This window comes from Hemiscyllium ocellatum, chromosome 2 (assembly GCF_020745735.1).
Source record: "Hemiscyllium ocellatum isolate sHemOce1 chromosome 2, sHemOce1.pat.X.cur, whole genome shotgun sequence".
NCBI classification, from domain to species: domain Eukaryota; kingdom Metazoa; phylum Chordata; class Chondrichthyes; order Orectolobiformes; family Hemiscylliidae; genus Hemiscyllium; species Hemiscyllium ocellatum.
The window spans coordinates 142,793,950-142,819,464 of record NC_083402.1 but is presented as its reverse complement, the minus strand read 5'-3'; the positions used below and the strand labels follow the sequence as shown (position 1 = coordinate 142,819,464).

The window sequence follows — 25,515 nt, the reverse complement described above, 5'->3', positions numbered from 1 at the left end:
AGGACATCTTAAAGCACTTGACAAGCAATTAAGTTCATCTGAAGTGTCGTGGCTGTTGTAATATGAGAAACGTGGCACTCAGTATGCACAAAAGCAAGCTCCAACAAACCAATCATGTGACAATTACCAGATAGTCTGTTTTTGTAAAGTTGATTGAGGCATAATTATTAGCCGAGACTCTCGGGAGAAATTCCCCGGTTCGCTGAGTGCCACACGATCTTTTACGTCATGGTGAAAGGGCAAACAGTTTAACACCTCGTCCCTACAGCAGCATCATTGGCAGTGCTCCCTCAGGATTGCACTGAGATGTCAGCTTTGATTTCAGTACTCAAGTCTCTTAAGTGCGGTTTCCACCCACAACTTCATGACGCAGATGTGAGAGTACAACAAAGATGCATGATGTCAAGCAGTGAAACAGATTAAATACAACCTGAACCTTCTGGGGTAGTACATCTCTATTTAAAGTAAAACATCCAGAAGCAATTTGTGAATATTATAAAATAGCTTAAAAGATACAAAGCTCTCCTGCTAGTTAGATTAGATTCCCTACAGTGTGGAAACAGACCCTTTGGCCCATCAAGTCCATATCAATCCTCCAAAGAGTAACCCACCCAGACCCCAACCCCATATATTTACCCTGACTAATGCACCTAACACCACCACTGCCATTTCTGCTGATCCACTCCAATGACGCAACTTGTTAAGATGTTAGATTTAGCTCAGATAGTTAGACTGTGCTGTTACCAACACTAAGGTCATGGGTTCAATCCCCACCTTGACCAGGTGTGTCACTGGGGTCTACATGTTATGTGTTCATACGTGAAGGATGTATGCTTTGTGGACGGCACGGTGGCACAGTGGTTAGCACTGCTGCCTCACAGCGCCAGAGACCCGGATTCAATTCCCGACTCAGGCGACTGACTGTGTGGAGTTTGCACATTCTCCCCGTGTTGGCGTGGGTTTCCTCCGGGTGCTCCGGTTTCCTCCCACAGTCAAAAAATGTGCAGGTTAGGTGAATTGGCCATGCTAAATTGCCCGTAGAGTTAGGAGAAGGAGTAAAGGTAGGGGTATGGTGGGTTGCGCTTTGGTGGGTCGGTGTGGTCTTGTTGGGCCGAAGGGCCTGTTTCCACACTGTAAGTAATCTAATCGAATCTAATCTAATACTATGGGCAATTTATCATGGCCAATTCACCTGACCTGCACACCTTTGGATTGTGGGAGGAAACCGGAGCACTGGGAGCAAACACAGGGAGAATGTGCAAACTCCACACAGACCCAAGGTGGGAATTGAATCCAGGTTACTGCTGCTGTGAGGCAGTAGTGCTAACCACTGAGCCAGTCGGTTAAAACTGAACCGACAACTGGCAATTTCAACTGCTTGACTAGTTAGATGGTAACACTACTTCCATCACTATTTGTATTTGCATGGGTATTAAGAATTACAGACTCAAACACGCAGGCAGGATAGCTAAGATCCAATTAAACAACAAACAAAACAGGCTTAAGAATTGAATTCGCTATTTCTAGTTTGTGTCCCAGGATTCTGAAGATGCATTTTTTTTTAAAGTTTACAAAGAAAGAAATTCAATGTTTTTTTGATTCATTCACAGGATGAGGGTATCACCGGCTAGGTCAGCATTAATTGCCCAGAAGGACATTAACAGTCAAACACATCGCTGTGGGTCTGAAATCACATGTTGGCCACACCAGGTAAGGATGGTAGTTTCCTTCCCTCAAGGACATTAGTGAACCATCCCCAGCAATCGCCAATGGTTTTGTGGTCATCATTAGACTCCTAACTCCAAATTTTTATTGAATTCAAATTCCACCACCTGCCGTGGCGGGATTTGAACCCAGATCTCCAGAGTCTTACCTGGGTCTCTGCATCAACAGCCCACTGATAATACGTCTAGGCCATTGCCTGCCTCACAATCCACACATTTTCAAATGTACAAATGTTACATTCGTGGGTTACATTACAATGAAGAATTACAATTAAGATAACTTTACCTTAATACAGAAGGGACTCAATTTACAAATAAAACCAAACAGTTGATTGCTCATCATGATCCAAATGCAACTGAATCAGGGGAGATATTTGGAAATAGCCACATACTTGGAAATGAACAGATTGATATTTTAGAGCGTCAAATTTGCTAGAGATTTATCATGATGCATGGAATATCACTTAGAATAGGCCTAACCTGCACAAAGTCTTTATATTTCATATTAATCAACAATGAAGCAAAATGGCAGAATTAGAAACATATGTATTGAGGGAAAATATGTGGAAAATGGCACACACTGAAATATTCCATATTTAGGGATAAGATTTCGATTGCAAAATGATTAGGTTACTGGTTTGATGGAAGTGCACTTTTTTGAATTAGACATTACATTGCCTGACATGGATGCCTGTTGGTTATCTGAAACTTTCCTCCAGTAAAACAGAGGAGAGACTACAGAAAGTGGACTCGGATCTAGTTTTGAAATTGGCATACAGCAATTTGGACTGTATTTATCAATTAAAACAAAAGAATCATTGTCGATCCTAACAACCAACGTTTGAAGTTCTGCAATTCTGTTCAATCAGATTGGTTTAAATTATGTACAGAGAGCATAGATGCAGAAATACAAAATTACTTTGTACTAATTCAGCCATGCCCAGAAATACTTCCAATTGTTAGCTGAGTAAAAGAGCAATGTCACTAAATTCAGAAATAACAATTATGTTATCCAAAGAATTTAACCAGAACTAAAAACTAGGGCAGAAGCAACATTATTTTAACATTCAAATGTTGGATAATGAGGCTGTCTTTCTGCTGAACTGAAAATCTGTTGGATCATTGATATGGTAAATCATAGCACCTGCTTATCGCCCTCATACAGTTTAGGGAACAATCAGAGTTATTTTCAGAATTAAGACCTCTAGGGACAATTTAATCGAATTGCTCAGGGGATCAACTTTGTACAATTGTGGTATGTGATCATGAGTTAACTTGAACTGCATCAAAAATAGGTTGCTTAAGAACATTAAATTAAGGAGTAGACCAAACCCTCCCTCAAGCTGACTCAAGCATTCAATAAGATCAAGGCTGATTTCTGCCTTCATTTCACTTTGCGGCAAGCTTCACATCTCTTTTGATTTCTTGAGACAGTAAAATTTTCTCTGTCTCTTTCTCTCAGGTTGGATCACGATAAATCACTGTATCGTCCTCAAAGTCTTACAAAATACAGCACCAAAATATTTAACTTTCTTTGTGGTTTTACCTCAAGTCTGACCTTTGGGTTTTCTCCAATTTTAAATGTTAGCCTTTCTTGAAAAAAAAATTACGTGTTAAAAATCAGGTCAGAACAATATATTTCCAAATTCACTGAAAATCTCTATTCGAGCCAGCGATCCGTTACAGGCGTTAGCAGAATGAAACTGTTTTTGTAATGGGGAAGTCGTGGGCAGTTTCCTCCGAAGTCAGTGGCGAGTGTCGGTTCTTTGCTGCTGAGCACAAAATCCTGGCCAACACGGAGTTCAAATATTAATAGCACGTAACTTGTAAAGATAAATGATCTGAAAGCTCTGAAGGAAGAGAAATATGACAAATAAATTAAACCCTGACCTGTTCTGGCAGGTGAAGAACTGTATACTCCTCAGAGTTGAATGCAGAAAGGGCCTTGTACGCAGAGCTGGCAATAAGTGAGTTCTACAACAAGGAACAACAGGAACGTCCATTTGCATACAATTTGGAAAATAACAGTTCATTGTCAAAATCCGATCGCTGTATAGGTTTGAATCAAATCAAAAATGCCTACATACTGCATCAATTTTAAATTCCAACCTGTAAAATAGGTAACAGAAATTCTAATTCTGAATAGATAATTGCTTCTCATAACAAACGTCAGCAAGCAACACTTCAACCATTTGTTCCGGTCAAGTGCTGGTTATGCTGTACCATTGCAGTTTGAGAATCAAGTAATTTGACAACGGTTTTGTACTACAATTCTAATACAACATATCATTCTGGATCAGAAGGTTTTTAATTTTCTTCTGGAACGTTCTAAATCAAGAATTTGTCAACCACTCTATGCTGTGTTATGAACAACTGATCAACATAAAAAGATGACTAATAATGTGTAATGGCATAGAGTGAACTCCATAATGTGCAACAGCTATGATATTAGTTGCCAAGTGCAGAATTCTGAATTAATCATGGATGAATCAATGAGGATCTAATGCAGTGTAATATTCTGACTAAGCATTAAATCTGTATAACACATATGCAAATTCCATCTGTTAAACTAACAAGTTCTTATTCAATCAGCAGGGTATGGGTTAAGTGTACCTTACTCTGGGTGTGGCTCCACAATATGCTTATAACTTGCACTCTGAATTTCTGTGGGGAAAACAAAGTACCCTCATAAATAATTGTAATCTAGAATTGTAGATCAATCCAAAAACTCAGGCTGTGATTAGATTTACAACAAACCAACAATGGGCATTCAAAACAAATTTTCAACAAAGCATTCAAGATACAAGCAAGCAGACCGGTACAATCCTTAACAAATCTGTTAAGACTACCGTTAACTTTCTACTTATAGGAGGCACTCATTTATATCTATTACTCTTTTAAATACTCTTTTGGTGATCTTTAATAGAATACTACATTTCCAAACTTTACTAAGCAAATATTACAACATTGGTATACTTATTCCCAAGTTAATAAAATGCAACATAACCTTTATAATTTGCAGTTGATCTTAGCACCGCACTGCAAAGAACATACCTGTGTGATATAAGCTGGTCGGTAATGCCCTTCATTACACACAGATAGTAATAACATGTACATGGTTTCAGAGGGAGCTCCATAACTTTGAACCTAACTTGAGCTAAAGTCAACATCTTCAGACCCAGACAGCAGGAACCCCAGGGTCGAGAAGGTTTGAAGTGAACATAGAACAGTACAGCACAGGAACGGACCCATCGGCCCACAATATTGTGCCAAACATGAAGCCAAATTAAACTAATCCCCTTCTGCCTGTCCTTGGTCCATATCCCTCCATTGCTTGCATATTCATGTGCTTGCCTAAAAGTCCCTAAAACACCCCTATTGCATCTGCCTCCACCACCATCTCTGGCAGCACGTTCCACACTCGTACCACTCTCAGAGTAAAAAACTTGCCTCTCACATCTCCTTTGAACTTACTCCCTCTCACCTTAAATCCATGCTCCCTACTTTTAGACATTTCAACTCTGGGAAAAAGATTCTGACCGTCAACTCTTTCTATGCGTCTCTTAATTTTACAGACTCCAATCAGGTCTCCCCTCAGCCTCTGCCACTCCACAGAAAACAATCCAAGTTTTTCTAGCCTCTCCTTAAAGATGGCTCTGAACCCCAAAATACTTCAGGCAGTTTTATTCAGTAAATTCCAAAATGTACTTTTATTCAGAAAAGAGAATTATAACAGAGACAAAACAACTCGAGGTTGGCTGAAATTCTGTGTAGGAGCGATGGGATGTAATGAGTTGTCAAAGAAACTTCCAAAAGATTAGAATGTGATCATTTGTGACTATCAAAATAATGAAAGGAGTGATGGTAGACAGCAAGCCACCCAAATTGGATGTCCCAAATTGCATACACATTTTGTGTTTTTCCTTGAAAAATACACAAGGACAGATAAAAAGCCAGCTTCAATTCAAATAGTGTGTGCTCATGGGACAGAACATTCTTTCGTATCCTAGCTTGGGTTCAAGTATCAGCATGCTGAGGGTCAAGGTTGAAGTAGTACCTCCTCTACATTGCAAGTTTAAAAACCCTCTCACTCTGAGTGCTAGAAGTCAACTCACTAGCAGCCAGCAAAACGAATACAGGAGTGCAAATGCACGCCATTGCATTCTGAAGGCTGGAATCCAATCACTGTGAAAAGATTAGATTAGATTACTTACAGTGTGGAAACAGGCCCGTCGGCCCAACAAGTCCACACCGACCCGCCGAAGCGCAACCCACCCAGGGAACGCGAACTTGAGAATCTCAAAAAGTCTGCAAAACTAAGGATCAGGAAGCACACTACTCAACTATCAGAAACCTCGACTGCAATAGCTGCAATGTTCAAGGATTTGCTTTTCACAACAATTCAGAGACTGATCCACAGATCTGTTTATTTTTTAAAACGTATCTTTTCAAACGCATCACCTATTTCTAATGTCTGCCTGTGTCTTTTCGTTAGTCTTTCTTCTCGCATGCAGCAATTACTCGTCTCACTCCTTTTGTTAATTTGAGAAATCCTGGCTAATTTAGCTCCTTTTAAATGGCAAGTCCATGTGGTCTGGGAAAAAGGCATCCACGAGGAAAAGGATCCTTGTTAAATTAACCTTGTTGCAACCAACCAAGGAAAGGAACCCACAGACTCCCTCAGCCATCAGCTTAATGGTTTGAGGCATCCCATCTGGAACATAACAAACTGGGGAATCTAGTCCAGATCTTGCGTAATAAAAGCTCTATTTAAATATTTCTTAAAACGGAATGCCCTTAAAACATGCATTAGGTAATGACTACAATCACATATTAAGAGATTAATTTGTAGTTAATTTGATCTTTGACAGTAATATGGAGAGAGGTCACAATATTTCACTGCAGTCACTTGTGAAATTGATCCAAGTACCTACAGGTAAGTGGAGATCTCCTGTGCACTCTGCAGCAATTCGGACTCGGAAATAACAGCTGATATGCTTAAAATTCATATCTACTTTAAAATTTAGAACATAAAGATAATTTATGTATTGCCTTTACTGAAAGAAAATATTCAAAGACTCCCCTCACAAGAACATTATAGACACTGAGTCATATGTGGCAATGTTACAGCAGGTGGCCAAAACTCAGAGGGGTCGGCTTTAAGGACAGCCTTAATGCAAAAGAAACTGATAATGAGATAGAAGGGTTCAAACAAGGAATTCCAGAGTTCAGGGCGTTGGCAGCTGACAGCTTCACCATTATTGTACAGCAATCCAAATTGGAAATGCTCAAGAGGTTAGAATTAAATGAGCACAGATTTCTCACGGGGTTGAGAGACCGGAGGATGTTACAGAGATAGCAAGGGCATGACCTTTGAGGGATTTGAAAACAAAGATGAAAATTTTCAAGTGAAGGGTTTACATGAGCAGGAGCCACACAGGTTAGCAAGAAAATAATGTTCAATCTCAGGAAGTTCAAAATCACACAACACCAGGTTATTGTCTAATAGGTTTAATTGGAAGCACTAGCTTTCAGAGTGCTGCTCCTTCATAAGATGGTGAAGGAGCATCGCTCCAAAAGCTAGCGCTTCCAATTAAACCTGTTGGACTATAACCTGGTGTTGTGTGATTTTTTAACTTTGTACACCCCAGTCCAACACCAGCATCTCCATAACAATCTCGGAAAGACAATGAAAGATAGTATTGGAGCCAGTCCTTTCTGAGCTTTTTGCTTATTTGCACAGTAAATGCTCCAACACATACAGTTCACAACCCAACCACACCATACCATTTAATTAACCGTTTGAAACAAAAAGAGAAATTGCTAGAGGAACTCAGCAGGTCTGACAGCATCTGTGGGTAGACAGCAGTGTCAATATTTCATGGCCATGACGCTTCTTCAGAAGAACTATCCACAGTTTAGTTTTTAATGTAGAGTAGAGCAGAGAGAGTAGATTTTATTTGTCATTTCTACTATATACAACTGACATGGCAAAAAAATGAGACTGTGTTCCTCCAGGACTGAGGTGCTACAGGGACAGCACAAACTACACGATCATACACAGGGCAGCATAAAGTGCGTAAGAAGTGCAAAGTACGCAAATTATTGTGTACTTAGAACATAGAAACGTACAACACAGAACAGGCCCTTTGGCCCACGATGTTGTGCCAAGATTTAATCCTAATGTAAAATATAGTAACTTAACCTACGCACCCCTCAACTCACCGCTATCCATGTGCATGTCCAGCAGTCGCTTAAATGTCCCCAATGATTCTGCTTCCACCACCACAGCTGGCAATGCATTCCAAGCATTCACAACTCTCTGCGGAAAGAACCTACCTCTGACGTCTCCTCTACCTTCCTCCTAATATCTTCAAACTATGATTTCTCACACCCGTCAATCCTTCCCTGGGGAAAAGTCTCTGGCTATTGACTCTATCTATTCCTCTCATTATTTTGAGACCTCGATCAGGTCTCCTCTCTTCCTCCTTCTCTCCAAAGAATGATAATTAATAGCAGCAATGTGAAGTTATGCAAAGAATTTCAGATGGAAAAGAGTCTGATCCTATTGTGTTAAGGAGCCTGATGGCTGGGGGCAAGAAACTGTTGCACAGTCCGGCAGCATGAGACCAAATGCTATGGTATCATCTGCCAGACGGCAGGAGGGAGAAGAATCTCTCTTGATATCGCTCATACACAAGTGTACAACAGCAGGTAAAGCCATCATAGTCCCACAGGACCACAGAGCCATTCTTTCATCAGAGAGATGACTGCTGGTGAGTTTAACCCAAGGATCACCATGCCTCAGGTAAAGGTGAGAAGATAAGACCTCCAATGTGACCTCAGTCACTTAAGAAACCGAACATGCACCACCGGTGACCACTGCATTGTGAACCAACTGTCCAGCCAACTGAGCTAACTGACCCCGTCATTATGCTCAGTCAAAATTAAATTAATGCCTCTGCCTGCAAATAATTGAAGTCAACTGACACACAATTAACTCAAGAGTGATAAGTAAACAGGGCTTACAGTAAGGAAGGATATGGGCAGCAGAGGTTACAATGATCTTATCTTGTTGGAGGGTGGCACAGATGCAAGGATGACACTAACATAGTCTCAAGATAACAAGTGGATGGGTGAAAATTTCAGTGCCAAATGAGCTGACAAGCTTGCAAGAGGTGACACAACATGAGAAAAATCTCCACAAACCAAAGTACCATGTGCAGTCTGGATCATCACATTGTGTGTTGGCTTCAAGAACAGCGTCAAACTCGGGAAAACACGCTCAGACCTGCTGTTTCCATTGTCCATTTATAAACCACTCTGTCATGGGCATTATGCCATCCATTAAACCTGGAGTAAAAAAGTGGAGTTAAACTTTTCCTCAATTCCTTCCCCACGTGCCAATCAGGTACACCTCCAGAATTCGGCATGAGACATGCATTCCAAAGCAAGTTCATTGCTGTTCCTGGCTGGAAACTCATCCAGCTTTTACCCAAAATGTATCAGCTTGGGTAAAACGCGTCATCTGATATTCAGTTTAAAAGTAGAGTGTGGAAGTGTAGTTCTAGCATGAAGATCTTAGCAATTCTGACAACAGAACTGACAGCCAGACTACTGCGATTCTTAGGACTCATAACGGCACACAAACCAACAGCCAAGCTCAGACAACAACTTACTAGAACAAAGGAGCCAATACCCAACATGAGCAAAACTAATGTAGTTTACAAAATACCATGCAAGGACTGCACAAAACACTATATAGGACAAACAGGAAGACAGCTAACAATCTGCATACATGAACATCAACTAGCCACGAAACGACACGACCAGCTATCCCTAGTAGCCATACACTCAGACAACAAGCAACATGAATTCGACTGGGAAAACACGACTATCATAGGGCAAGCCAGACAGAGAACAGCCAGGGAATTCCTAGAGGCATGGCATTCATCCACAAACTCCATCAACAAACACATCGACCTGGACCCAATATACCAACCACTACAGCGGACAGCTGAAACTGACACCTGGAAGCGGCAAGGACAGACCGCTATAAATACCGGAAGAAACATCAAAGAAGCGCTTTGCAGGAGGCTCCAGAGCACTGATGATGTCTCCTAGCCAGGGGACGAAACGTTTGCAACAAAAACTTCCAGCTCGGCGAACAGAACCACAACAACGAGCACCCGAGCTACAAATCTTCGCACAAACCTTGAATTCTGACAACAATCTTCAATAAAACTGATATGGCTCTCATCTTTATGATTTTGAATGGATATATGTCAAAAGAGAGGAAAACTTTTCATTCAGAAACCACAATGATCTCAGCACAGCATCCTTACATTAAACTGGGTTTTTGCTTACACTACGCAATCCAGAAAACTGCTGCACATTCTTTGCCTTTCAACGGTAAATTTGCTTTTCACTGCTTTGAAAGTGCGCGAGTTACGATTTATTTTGAGGAGGCATTCCTTTCTTTTAATCCATTTCTGTTTACACCTCGGATTGCCTTCTTCTTACTCCTTACCTCATACTCGGTAGACTTCACAGCCAGCAAAGGAACGAGAGCAAATAGTTCAGTCAGGGCCTTGACAACCAGAGGTCGTGTGTCAGAGCTGAGCTTTGGGGACAAAGCGCACCATGTGGAACGAATATCCACCACCTAAAAAGGGGAGCAAGAACCACACAGGTCCACCAAGACATTCACAGTCCACACTTCAATACACTTCTGCTCATTTCTAAACACTTCACATTCCCCAAAGTTTTTTTTTTAAAAATTATTTTAGAGAAAGCATTTCCCTCTCGAAATTTCAGAGGATAATTGATGGGGTTCCAAAGACAGTGATGTGCACATGACAATTGGCTGAGGAACGTAAATCTAAAATGTGAAACAAGACCCGGTCAGAATTCTGTTAGGAAGTCTGCATTGAGGAACTTGCCTCCTCGATCCCCAAAGCCTGCCCACCATCTACAAGGCACAGGTCAGGAGTGTGTGATAGAATACTCTGCACTTGCCCAGATGGGGGCAGCTCCAACCAGATTCACTAAGCTTGATGATACTGCCCACTTCAACATTCATTCCCTGTACGTAACAGACCTTTGTGCATCAGTTGTCTATGTTATTTAGAGCTTTCATTTGCTCATACAATCCCTACAGTGTGGAAGCAGGCTATTCAGCCCATCAAGTCCAGAGTGGACAGCATCCCACCATACCCACCCCTCTTCCCTATCCCCATAACTAATCCACTTAATCTACACATCCCTGGACACAATTTAGCAATTTAGCATGGCAAATCCACTTAACCTGCATATCTTTGGACTGTGGGAGGAAACCCACGTAGACACGGAGAGAATGTGCAAGACAGACAGTCATGCAAGGGTGGAATTGAACCTGGGACCCTGGTGTTGTGATGCAGCAATGCTAACCACTGAGGTACCATGATGCCCCATGTTGTTTTTGGCACCAACAGTTTTTTTTTGGAGATCTTACAAAGTTCTTTTAGTTAAAAGGGTGTTGGTAGGTTTTAGAGAAACTTTCATGCTACTGTTGGGGCATTAGGGATGATAGCTAATCATTGCACTATACTCTCAAAGCAGATATGCAAATTGTTAATTAGTGCTACCTTATCAATGGAACTGGTCAGCTAAGGAGGATAAATTTACAATGTAATTAAGAGAAAGTAGTGGAATCATGGAGACTATCTTTACCTTGAAAGAAACAAAACCAGAAATTTGACAGAGACTGACCATAAACAACCCATGAACATCCACGAAAAAGCTAATTAGAGTTCATGATGTCTCTGACCATGCACAGGGGCTAGCAGCAAGCAAATGTGATTCTTAATGTGTTGGTGCACATGAAAGAAGATCAGTCACAGGAGGGAAACTTCTGTCAATAACAAGAGACCCGTACCCTGTCAGCCAGTGTCATGAACTGGTATCCCAACATGGACTGACTGAAAACCAATGCTTTTATTAAGTATTATTTCTTTTGTGCTTGTTATCATAAAATTAATAAGTTATGCAAAATTTACATGTAAATTGTGAAAACATATTTACAGCTGGACTGAGCCTATAATGTATCGAGATGAGCAAACTTTTGAAGGACTCTTAAAACTCGCACTATAATTATAATTGATTTAGGCCTTACATTTAAAGTTAAAACTAACCCTAATTTCAAGATAAATGTCATGTGCTCTGTACCTCTTATGCAAGTGGAAAACAGGATAAAATATCAAGCAAATATCCAGCTGCACTCCGCAATCTCCAACATGAACCAATTCAGCCAAACATACCTCAGCTTGACATAATGCATGCAGTCCCTGAAGGACAAGAACAGCGGGGGTGACCTGGTCGGGTCTTGTACATTCATTCAGTACCTTGGAGATTGCTGCCAACATATCAGCTCCATGCTGGTAAGACCTACAAATGAAAAAATGAAAGGGGAATGGAGGTTTGCAGGTTTGAGTGCGACACAACAACAAAGATCTAATCAGGATAGCCCTTATCACACAGGATAGCTGGACTTCTGTGTCAAGCTTGTAAGGGGAGCAAATGGCTAAGGTGCCATTTACAAGATGTCTTATAGTCTGCGGATTTATATTAATTCCAACTACATTGATGGGGGGTTTGCAGTAGGCAGTGGTAGAGAAACCATTAACTGATTTGTTCATTTTCGCATTAAGGAAAGGAAGCACATTAGCCATCTCAAAATGAAATAGAGCACAGGACGGAGCACGCAAATGAGGGTACAGAGGATCACAGACATGAAGATTGCAAATGTTTCATCTATACATTGCAAATAAGCATGGGGTGGGAGGTTAGGGCTCACTGCATCAAAAATGTGTGGGTTCTTGTAGAAAACATGAATGTGCACTGAACTTGGAAGGGACTCAATTGCTACACCATCAACAGAGACATACATGGGGCCATTAAAACTGATTGTATCTGTTAATTGCTAACTTCACAAGTTAAGTGAATACAGAGTCAGAAAATGACCAAACATCTAGAACATGATATATCAACTCAGAATACATGTCAGTGGCATATTTGTAAATAAATTTGTAATATTGACAGATAATGAGCTGCTATCAGCATGGTAGTCATACACACCAGTAGTGAAAGTGAAGGAGTACATCGTCGAAAAATCTCAGAATTGGTTGGTGTAATTCAGTCAATTATTTAATTAACTTATACTCTACAAGTCACTGATACAATTAAGTGTGTTGGGATGTGACCTTCGTTTGTCAGAGACGGTCAATATGCACATGATCCCACAGTTAATGAAGAGGATGAGTCCCGAAATGATAAGGCAGCAGAGAATGCTCACACAAGTCCAACAAATATTTTTGCAGCTTTCTTTTCAGCAAAGCTCAGAGAACATGCTTAAAGTAAGATCCAACAGACGTGAACTTGAAACCCTCACAAACAATGATGTGCATTATGTTGACATAATCGCACTTAATTAGAAGGACTCACTGGTATCTTTACAAAAATTGATAAATGCATGCGTCTGATGGGGACAGGACCTACAGATGGCAATGCCACCAGACTTTGTGAGGCAAGCCATGAGGTCTTCCATAATACCTGCTAGATCCGTGCTAGGGTGACAAGGTGGTCCAGTGGTTAGCACTGCTGCCTCACAGCGCCAGGGACCCAGGTTTGATTCCAGCCTCAGGCGACTGTGTGTGGAGTTTGCACATTCTCCCCATGTCTACATGGGTTTCCTCTGGGTGCTCCGCTTTCCTCCCACAATCCAAAAATGTGAATTAAAGGGTAAATTGGCCAGGCAAAATTGCCCATAGTGTTCAGGGAGGTGTAGGTTCAGTGCATTAGACAGTGGAAATGTAAAGTAATAGGTTGGGGGAATGAGTCTGGGTGGGATACTCTTTGGACGGTCAGTGTGGACTTGTTGGGCCAAATGGCCTGTTTCTACACTGTAGGGATTCTATGATGATCCACAAGACAGGTTCCAGGGGTTCTGTCTTCAATGTTGGTTTGAGGCAGGACAACTGAGAGAAAAAGAGGTTCACTCTCAGCAAATACCTCTCCTCATTTCATGTGGGACATGGGCGTCCGAAATTGAAGCTCTGTCCCAGGGCAAACTTTTTACTTTTGGAAAACTTTCGTTTTGGAGAGATTATACAAACTTAAAGTCTAATGCCTGCATGTCCAAAATCCAAAAGAAATTACAGTATCTACGTTTACATGTGGTCTCACAATCAGTCTGCACTTGCCGAAGAATCCTGAGAATGCTAATAGCGACATTAACAACCAATTTAAGATGTTCATTCAAGAGCAAAATGTGACTCCACTGTCACTTGCAAGAAGCAACTGATATTGTTAAGCAGGGATCCACTCTCTGCAAACAAGATCAAAAGTCCAAGAATTGCACAGCTCTGAAATTACCCTGAAGCCCTTACTTTCGACATGGCAACATCTTGGCCAAATCAGCTTTGACCTCGCCAACCAATCAGAATTCTTTTCTCCTGACAAAGTATAGTTTGTTTTACAAACGTACAGGTTAGGAGCAGGAACATGAAGAGAGCGATTGAGTCCCTTTAGCCTGCTCCACCAAAGGTAGCAAAGCAGATCGGATCACTCCACATTTCTGCTCACCTCGAGACCTCTCACCCCTCACTTGTCAAGAATGTCCATACCTTTGCCTTAAAAATATTCAAAGACTGTGCTTCCACCTCCTTTCGAGGAAGAGAGTTATAAAGACCCTATAAAGAATATTGTTAAACGAGAAAGTGCAGAAAAAGTTTACCAGTTTGACTCGAGAGTTCTAGCATCTGCAGTCTTTACTTTCTCCTCGTTTACGAGTTTGATACCTGGATTGGAAGGTTTGGGTTATAGGGAGAGGTTGGACAGGCTGGGACAGTTTTCTCTGGAGCATAGAAGACTGAGGGGTAACCTTACAAAATCACGTGAGGCATAGTTAAGGTAGATTAGCCAACAGCTTTTGCCCATAGTATGGTATTCCAAAACTAGAGAGCAGAGATTTAAGGTGAGAGGGGAGAGATACAAAAGGGTCCACAAGGGCAATTTTTTCACACAGGAGGTGGTGAGTGTCTGAAACAGGATGTCGGGGTTGGTGGTGCAAGTGAGTACAATTTCCTCATTTAGGAAACATTTAGACAGGTACGTGGATGGGATAGGTATGGAGGGTTATGGACCAAACCGAGGCAAATGGGATTAGTTTTAATCGTGAAAACTGGGCAAGTAAGTCCAAAGGGCCTGCTTCCATGTTGTAGACCTCTACGACTCAAAGCTCTCAAAACAATTATCGCCCTCGCAGTCAAAATTCTGGATCTACACACCAGAGGAAACTTTCCACATACACCCTATCAAATCCCCTCAGAGTCTTGTATGCTTCAATTAAGTTACCTCTTACTCCCCGAATGTCTAGCAGATGTAATGTTTTCTCATCAAACAACCAACCTCTCTACATTCAAGTCCCATAGATCTTTTCTGAACTGCTTCCAACATATTCCCATCCTTTCTTAAATGGGAGACCAGACATGGTGCCATCAATGCCCTATATAACTAAATAAGAACATCCCTTACTTTTGCAACCAATTCCCCTCCAAACAACATTCTATTTATTTTCCTAATTACATATTATAACTGTAGTCTAACCGACTGCAATTTGGATCAATAAAATCTGGACATTCTTCCATTTGTCCTCAGAAGTGAAGGATGAAAAGATTTGGTAATACATCTCTGTTTTCAGCAATATACAAAATCTTTCTTTAAAAGTGATATTCTCACCTCTTCCTGCAGATGTCCCTGATTGTTGCTGCTTTGGCTATCATCTGTTCCCAATGGTCCTCTTTGACACATGATACAGAGGGCACATCAACTAATGCCATGAACTTTTGCAGTTCTGGATAAACACGATCCTAAGAAATGAACAAAATGAATTTGTACATCAAAAGGATTCAAAGTAAATAATTAAGAACAAAGTATCATTTAAAAATCGATAATACCATCAAACTTTAAAAACAAACACCATTAATGCATAAAATAACAACAGAGGAAACATTATTCCCCCAAATATTAAATACAAAACTATATTTTGATAGCGTGTTGGAAAATAACATAACAAATTAAATTCATAAGATATCAGTCACACATTAGAATTTCCCAATGGTGATAGAACTAGATTGAGACTAGGACCCATGGACACAGCCTTAGAATTAGACGGGGTCAATTCAGAACAGAAATGCGGAGACATTTCTTCAGCCAGAGGGTGGTGGGCCTATGGAATTCATTGCCAGGGAGTGCAGTGGAGGCCGGGATGCTGAATGTCTTCAAGGCAGAGATTGATAGATTCTTGTCTCGAGGAATTAAGGGCTACGGGGAGAACGCTGGTAAGTGGAGTTGAAATGCCCATCAGCCATGATTGAATGGTGGAGTGGACTCGATGGGCTGAATGGCCTTACTTCCACTCCTATGTCTTCTGATCTTATGTCTTAACATCATGGTTTCCGTGTCTTGTGGCTCAGGAGAACCCAGTGTACATGAATAGCTATACAGTCACTTCGCTATCATATTCTCACAGAACAATAAAACTGCACCAAATCAGTGGACAACACATTAGCGTGCTGTAAGAACTAGTTTGGTGTCATTAAAGAGTGAAAAAAATCCACACTTTAATGCAAGAAAACGGATTTTCCCGAAGGTTTTACTTGACTGGCACAGTGGATATTATATACACCCACTCAGAATAATTCATACAACTGAATGGTCAAGTCAACAGCATAAAATACAGCTATTTGATCACTTAAATCACACATTCAATTCTGCTCATTGTCCAATTAGAACAAGTAGTCATGGACTTCTATTTTCTAAATGGTCAGCCTTTACTTTGACATCTCCTGCACAGTGTAACTCAAACCCCACACGAACAGAACAACTATAACTAACACTCAAAATGATCGAACTGATGAACAATGTTACATCCAAACACAAAGTTTCTTCACCTGATTTTCCCATAGAATTGTCATCAGACGCAGAGACACAGCTTTAAGACGTGTTGTTTTCCACAGCATTTGTAAAGCACGAATTATCTGAGCTACACAAACCTAATATCAGAAGGTAAAGACTGAATTAGAAGACAGCTCTGTTCAAGACATCACAAACATTGAAACAGTTTTGAAAAAGGCTGTAGTTTTCAATCAATACATTTCACTCCATCTGGGAGTTTACATTAACTTAGGTTTTCAAGTAGTAATGCTATCAGTAATCAAGTGTTATTCAATGAGATTACTAGTATTTCTTGAAACAAACCTTGTGTGTGCCCAGTGCAGGAAGTGTATAAAGAATAGCATGATACAGGGTTGGTTCCAGTGGTCTTCCCAACTTAAACATCAGAACAGAAATGAGATGTGGTACCTACAAATGATAAGGAATGGAAGGAACTGAATTATTGTAACAGCTGAAAAGAAATTACACATTGCTCTGCTATAACAGTTATGTCCCTCTGCAACCTCGCACTGCTGAAAACCGCACGAAGAAATACCGCTATAGAAAACCGCACGAAGGAATACCGCTATAGAAAACCGCACGATGGAAAACTGCTATAGAAAACCGCACGATGGAAAACTGCTATAGAAAGCTGCAAGATGGAAAACCGCACGATGGAATACTGCTATAGAAAACCGCACGATGGAATACTGCTATAGAAAATCGCATGATGGAATACTGCTATAGAAAGCTGCAAGATGGAAAACCGCACGATGGAATACTGCTATAGAAAGCTGCAAGATGGAAAACTGCCGTAGAAAACCGCACGATGGAAAACTACCGTAGAAAACCGCACGACGGAAAACTGCTATAGAAAGCTGCAAGATGGAAAACTGCTATCGAAAACCGCACGATGGAATACCGCTATAGAAAACCACACGATGGAAAACTGCCATAGAAAACCGCACGATGGAAAACTGCTTTAGAAAACCACACGATGGAATACCGCTATAGAAAACCGCACGATGTGGAAAACTGCTATAGAAAACCGCACGATGGAATACCGCCATAGAAAACCGCACGATGGAAAACCGCCATAGAAAACCGCACGATGGAAAACCGCCATAGAAAACCGCACGATGGAATACCACTATAGAAAACCGCACGATGTAATACTGCTATAGAAAACCGCACGATGGAAAACCGCTATAGAAAACCGCACGATGGAATACCGCCATAGAAAACCGCACGATGGAATACCGCCATAGAAAACCGCACGATGGAATACTGCTATAGAAAACCGCACGATGGAATACCGCCATAGAAAACCACACGATGGAATACCGCTACAGAAAACCACACGATGGAATACCGCCATAGAAAACCGCACGACGGAAAACCGCACGATGGAAAACCGCTTTAGAAACTGCACTGTGGAATACCGCTATAGAAAACCGCACGATGGAAAACTGCCATAGAAAACCGCACGATGGAAAACCGCTATAGAAAACCGCACTATGGAAAACTGCCATAGAAAACCGCACTACGGAAGAACGCCATAGAAAACCGCACTGCAGAAGAGAGTTAATAGAAAATCATTGTACACATTCAGTAGAACGTTTGCATTATCCAAACAACATCCACAATTCATCAATCGCATTATACCCAACTTGCTCTGACGAAATGTGCATTGCAGCAGAATGACCTGTATTCATTAAATATGACTCCTCACTTCCATCGATAAAACGACACTGCAGCAGAAGAAACGTCACACAAATAGGTCTAGCTATTCAAATTTTTTTTAAACTATAACTGAAGGCAGAAATTTCATCTCCAGAGTCAGCTTGAACAGCCAGTAATTGAAGAATAAATGTTTCATTTCTTACACACTGCCAAGGTGAATCATTCCTTACCTCATACAGCATGGCATACAACAAATATTTCTGGCAGCAATAGTCAGAGTGTGAAGTATTTCATCCAACAGGAACTTTCTTGACTAACCTTTTGTACCAATGGAATCACTGCCCTGTAAACTTTTTCTCTAATACATTCTTATGTTTGATTTAATGCTGGCAGAATTGTTACCTGGGAAGCATCAGCTTTTGCCAAGTCTTTGGCAGTATCCAGAGCAATACGAAGAGACTCTGCATCCTCTTTTAAGACTATATAGGTAATCACTAGGGCAATGTGTTCAGGAACTTTGTCATTCAGAGCGAATATTGACTTGATAGAAGACAGCCAAACAGAAGCAGCTTTCACATCTGTACTGAAATCATCCAAAAGTTTCCAAGTTGCAAAAATAGTTTTATACCAACCAGTTATAGGGAACACAAGTTCACAAGAAGGCTAAAAGAGAAAACAAAACACAAACATATTTCAAGCAATGGTAAGCTATACACAGAATAACAAAATTTAAAAGGATAACCCAAGGTGTGAAATTGTGGGTACTTAGTAGCAAGATTTTAACAAAATAGATGGAAGGTGGGAATGAAGGAAGAGAAAATGGCTTTTCCCACTTTATTCCAAAATTAGCCTAGATTTAAAATTAATTGACACAAACTCCAATCTTGTTGGAGGTACTCTGAATTTTCATTCACATGATCTGTCCCATGAAGGACTCCATATTAAATCCCCAGGAGACACAATTGGTTAAAAATCACCAGAGATTGGCACACAATGAAATGTTTTAAAAGGTAACAACATCTTCAAATGTAAGAGTGAGGGTCCACAGATGAGTACCAAGACTAAATAACAAGTACCAATAAATATAAAGTACAACTTTCAGAGGAAATTGTTGGGATTCAATCAAAGGAGGAACAGAGTGTTGCTCCCTAGTGTCCAAACATTCATTCCTCAACTTCCTGTTCAAAATCAAGCAGCCTGCTCATTCATTGCATTGTTTTGTCAGATTTTATTGCGCAGAAAGCTGCTGGTACAGTCACATTAAGCAATTGATCATCAAGCTGCATTGAAAAAACACAAAATTGTGATAAGCACTGCATAGACATTTAAAATCAAAACTTGTAACCATGGCCTATTTAATTATTCTCAGTGTATTGAATGAGGACTTTCCAACTAAGTTTACACATTTAAGTCATTAAAATGTGTCTGATCATCAATACAAAGGCCCTCAGCTCAGGAATTCCATCTCTAAACCCCTCTGCCTCGAGATCCACTTCAAATCCAATGTTAGAAATCACACAACGCCAAGTTATCTTCTAACAGGTTTATCTGAAATCACAAGCTTTCAGAGCGCTGCTCCTTCTTCAGGTGATCTTTGTATGGTATGATCTGCCTATACTGCGTGCAATACAAAACCTTTCACTTGTACCCAGGTGCATGTGACACTAATAAATTAAATCAAATCCAACAAAAAAAACTCAATGGGTCTTAAAGCCATCTCTTCAAAAAGATTTGGTGATTTGTCCTAATACTTCTTTACGTGGCTTGTCATCAAGTTTTCTTTGAGAAAACGTCTGTGGAAAGATGCAAGTCAGTGTGGTTTGCAGAACAAAAGCATGCCATTAAATATTAGATGAGTTTTATTAAGATATTGATTTTACTCACAACACCTTTATTTGTTACACTATTTCATAAATCTAATCTCAAAGAAACCATCTTCTCTCCCTTACCTTCGATCTGCTAGTCAAGTCTTTTCGTTCCTCATTCTGGATAATATCAAGGAGTTTCTCAGCCAGTTCCTGGGTGGCTGGTCCCACCTCTGCACTTGATGTACAGTTAACAGAGGAGGCTATCTGAAGTAATGGCATCACCAGTATCAGAGCTGCCTTGAGCAGATTGTGCACAGATGACAAAGAGAGGATCTTCAGTGCTGTCAATATCAGAAAGAGCCACACGTCAATCCTTTTATTGTATATTTATATACAGAGAAAATTGGGGACAATTGTGGGTGGTCTACTACTGGTGAAGAAGCCTCCAAACTGCAAGATGTGAGAACATTGTTCTGAGTCATTTACCTTTAACAATGGAAACATTTATCACCTATAAAGTTGTGTGACTGGAGTAATATTCAAATAAAAATATTCATTCTGAAGGAGGATCACTGGACCTGAAACCTGAAGTCTGCTTTCTCTTAACAAATGCTGCCAGACCTGTTGAGTTTTTCCAGCAATTTCTGTTTTTGTGTCTGATTTTCAGCATTCACAGTCCTTTGGTTCTTCTTAAAATAAAACGTTATTGTTGCGCGTGTTTCAACATGTTTCCTTTGCTTGATGTTTCATTAAATTGATGAAAATACCAGAATCATGATGAAGAATAGTTTTATGACAGGGTGGTCTTTCAATGTTGGTGAATTTTCACGATTAAAATGGAGTTTACTTACTGATGCCACATGCAGATCTCTTTTCCAAAAGCAAACACTCAGTGAACTACCTTTTTTCGTGTTGTGACCACATTTAGAGTTTTTATCTATGCTTAATTTCCATATACATTAAGCAAGTCATAGCAACAGATGGTGGTCTGAATATAAATGAACCCACAATGCTCAGAATAGAAATAAAAACAAAGCCTGCTGGAAGTCAGGCAGCATCAACAGAATATTCAGGTCACTGGTCTGTAATATTAAGTCTTTTATTCGCCATTGATGCTGCCTGACATCAAGATGTTCCAGCAATTTGTTTCAACATCAATATTTTGCTGTTGTATTATTGCCAGCAATAACACTTTTCAAACTTCCAGACCAATGACAATCAAACAAGCAGAAGAGTTACAGGCACAAACATTTCTGAGTTGCCTTAGTTTTGAAGATGGATTGCCAATGCTATTGATGGCGGAATTTGAATTCAACAAAAAATTAAAAATCCGGAATTAAGTGTCTAATGATGGCCCATGAATCCATTGTCTTAACAACCCATCTGGTTCACTAAAGCCCTTTAGGGAAAGAAACTGCCATCCTTACCTGGTCTGGACTACATGGGACTCCAGACCCACAGCAAGGTGATTGACTCTTAACTGCCCTCTGGGTAATTAGACGACAGTATAAATGCTGCAGAACCAGATAATCTTTCACCCCATGAATGAACAAAGGAAAAATAACCAAGGCTACTGAGCTACAGTTCAATAGCCTTGATTTCAATGCAGTGTCACATCTTTATGGAATAAAAGGCATAAAAATGTCCTTAATGGTGTTCATTAGAAGGGATTTTATCTGTCAAATTGTTTTGGGACAAATCCTCCACAACGTGTTGGAGATTCCAATCAAACGAAAGATCAGAATAAACTTTACGAAGAAAATAACTTTTGCTTTCTCGTGTATAACGGTGAATTTTGTTTAGTGTGTAGCATATCACCTTCCTCCAGAATAGCAGAAATCAAATCATTATTTGCCTAAATTACACCGAGTACCTTCATCAATACATCAGGTCAATGCCACAAGTTTGACATAAAGACTGGGGTAAAGGGAAGGGAAAGAAAGAACTGGTGAAGGATAAAATTGAAGCTGATATTCAGAAGCCGTGAAAGGAATTAGTCTTTTACGAACAGGGGAAAAAACCAAGCAGATGGTCACTTTTGCACTTTGATATACAAAGAGCCATATAGCATGGTAACAGGCCCTTTGGTCCAACCAGTCCGCACTGACCTTGTTCCCAAGCTAAACTAGTCTCATCTGCCTGTATTTGGTCCATGTTCCTCCAAACCTTTCCTATTCATTAACTTGTCTAAATGTCTTTTAAACGCTCTAACTGAAGCTGCATTCACCACTTCCTCAGGGAGTTCATCCCACACACAAATCACACTTTGTAAGAAAAAAGTTGCCCCTCATGTCTTTTTTAAAATCTTTTTCCTCTCACCTTAAAAATATGCTCTCTAATTTTTAACTCCCCCCACCCCCAGCCTGGGAAAAAAAAATTATTATTCACCTTATCTATGCCTCACATGATTTTATAAACCTTTGAAGGTTACCCCTTGAATCTCCTGTTCCAGTGAAAAAAGAACCAGCTTTCCTGACTATTTTTATATCTCAAACCCTCCACTGCCGGCAACATCCTGGTAAATCTTTTCTGAAGCCGCTCCAGTATCCTTCTTATAGCAGGGTGACCAGAACTGGTACACAATATCCCAGCAGAGGCTTCACCAATTTTACAAAACTAAAATGTTCAGCTACATTGTCTAATTTTGATTCTTTTTTTAAAAACTGGACTTAGACTTCAACTCTGCCCAACTTTTCTCTTTTCAATTCAAATGATAAGAACCTGCATCTGATGCAAAAATAAAAATGGATACCATAGCAATTGTCTTAATAACTGTTGAATCACAAGCAGACTTGAGATTTTGCAGCATTGATAATGATACAGCATCCACAATACTCGTCACAAAGTATTATTGGCAAAGGAACATAAACTATACTTTCCAAAGTTTAACAATGGTGTACGAAATATTTTCATTGCAATCATAAGTATTTATTCTGTATTTGGGACGCAAATTGCAAGAGATCAAGTAGCTTAAAATCAAAGTCAGTCAACCCTAAAACCTACAAAACATAAATTTATACTTTGGGCTTATGTTTTTAAAATAAGGAAAGGTCAACTCATAAATATTAAAAGATTTCTGTCAAGGAAAATAATCATGAGAATTAAGAAGTTACAACCCACCTCCCCGTTCATCCTTCATAGGAAAGCAATTTTCCTGCAGGTTTGTAATCTAAAATTCAAAAGGTTTTGAATTGCGGTTATAGATAACAAACTACCATTCAGAAAATGTTTCTGCCTAATTAAATTGTCAAGCGAAATATAGGAGGCATCGGCTTGGAATATTTCATTTAGGTTTGGTCTTTGCGGTCTAAACAACAAAACTTTTAATGAAGTATATTGCCTGGAATTCTTCATGTAAAAAAAAGCCAATTACAGTATTTTATATGCATGTACTTGTATGGGTTTTGTTCTGCAGGAGAGTGGCCCATTACCATTTAATGAGCCTCATTTACTGCAATGCATGAGCAGTAAACCACAAATATATTTCTCCCTCTCATAGCCTTAGACAAACTTAATTTTGTAACTAAGGTCTTCACTGAATCGAACTACTAACATAAAACGTTAATCAGATCACAGAAGTGGAATGAATACAATGCCAAGTAGCTTATAAAGTTTCAATACTTGGCACTGGAGTACACTGTTTTGATATAAATTAAGTTTTGATAGCAAATAATGAGCATTTTTATCTTGTTGATAATTTCTCTATTCATTGACTTATGTTTCCATTTGCAAATATCCTCTCTCACTAAAGCGTGAACAGCACAGGAAACCACTATATTTTAATCTCATGATTAGCCAACTATAGACTCAAGTATAAAAACCGAAAGAACTGCAGATGCTGGAAATCAGAAACAAAACCAGAAATTGCTGGAAAATTTCAGTAGGTCTGGCAACATCCTTGGAGAAAATCAGACTTAATGTTTTGTGTCCCGTGTCCCTTCTTCAGAAATGTTATGTCAAATATTCTTCTTTTCTTTCTTAGTAATAATGTCTAATATATCGTTAAATACCAAAAGCTATGCAGGGAGACAAATACAATTATCCATATTGATTACAAGATGCAGAGAATCAAGCCTCTCTCTCCAGTACTTGCCAATGGGGCATGTTTACCCATTGTGTTACTCTTCAGTTTGCAAATCAAATACACATGGAACAAACAATGAAGCTGTTTTTTTCCCCAAGTGCAAGCAGAAATTTTCAGTTCTACGAGCTGAAGTGAAACCATTGCTTGCTCTGAAGGTAGGTGCTTGCTGGAAATACTCAGCAGGTCTGGCTGGAACTGTGGAGAAAGAAACAAGTTATGTTTCAGGATATCACTTTTCATTGCTATGCAAAGCAACTCCTTCCAACTCTCCATCACACAGTATGGAATGCCAACTATCATTGGGGACTTGCTTATTTTGAGACTGTTTAGGACTGCAATTTCATTATCCTCAAGTAATTAATCAGTATAATTCATAGCTAATTAACAATACTTGTGATCCCTTTCCCAGGAAAGGGCAGGTTGCTGATCTCTTGTGAATAGTTGGAGGAATACTTTCTATTTGGAGGTCATCCTGAGTTTCAAGTTTATTTGCATTTTCCAAGGTTTTCTGACATAATCACTTGTGACTTAAATCATATCTTTGAATTCGCTCATGTTGTGGTACTGGGGATTCCTTTTCACTGCAATGCTTCACTCTTTCCCTGTCTGATTACACACTTAACAGCATATTCCAACGTGGATGCTTATCAACAGGATAAGCTTGTTGAAGGTAGTAGTCAAGAACTCCTGATCACATCAAGGGAAGGTGGTTTGTTGGACTATTCCATTTCAATTCAAGCACTGGATGGAGCTCATCAGATGTGTGACGACATGCAGTTGTAGATTTAAATATAAGGAAATTACAAAAACATGCAAGGTTAGGGCTTATTCCATCAAAATTATGCAACCTCATGGAAACTGACGAAAACATAGGCATAGGTTGAGGTGAGAATGGATCCCATTTGGGCACATATGGTATCAAAAAAGCTGAACTCAAATGTGGCAACTCATGCAGTTAAATTTAATCAATACAATATCAGACAAGAGCACTGCAGCTTTTTGCCAATGATACAACAACATGATGCTAATGTCTCTGACTTTGTTGAGTGGCCCACTAAGTAAACAGGCTCACAATGTCTCACAGATTTGGAACTGTCATCATTATGTCAGTTACATGTGATCTTCACAGAGGGGAAGGTATATTTCATCTTATATGTGGAAACTCACTCCAACTGGTCTCAATCAGTTTGTTAATTGGGTGTGATGAGATGTCACATTGGTGTTCCTTGGGTAGTCCATATAT

General features: G+C 39.9%; 1 protein-coding gene across 2 annotated transcripts in view; it reads right to left on the bottom strand.

Moving 5' to 3' along the window:
* Nucleotides 1–25,515, bottom strand: part of focad (focadhesin) — a 192,733-nt gene that overhangs the window by 112,225 nt on the left and 54,993 nt on the right. For both annotated transcript variants that reach the window (XM_060841002.1, XM_060841010.1), the window contains 9 exons: nucleotides 20,330–20,529; nucleotides 18,783–19,043; nucleotides 17,022–17,126; nucleotides 16,715–16,816; nucleotides 15,501–15,631; nucleotides 12,023–12,149; nucleotides 10,255–10,389; nucleotides 4,338–4,388; nucleotides 3,615–3,698 (listed from right to left, as the gene is read on the bottom strand). In XM_060841002.1, coding sequence (XP_060696985.1) covers nucleotides 3,615–3,698; nucleotides 4,338–4,388; nucleotides 10,255–10,389; nucleotides 12,023–12,149; nucleotides 15,501–15,631; nucleotides 16,715–16,816; nucleotides 17,022–17,126; nucleotides 18,783–19,043; nucleotides 20,330–20,529 — 1,196 coding nt within the window. The remainder of the gene's footprint in view (nucleotides 1–3,614; nucleotides 3,699–4,337; nucleotides 4,389–10,254; nucleotides 10,390–12,022; nucleotides 12,150–15,500; nucleotides 15,632–16,714; nucleotides 16,817–17,021; nucleotides 17,127–18,782; nucleotides 19,044–20,329; nucleotides 20,530–25,515) is intronic.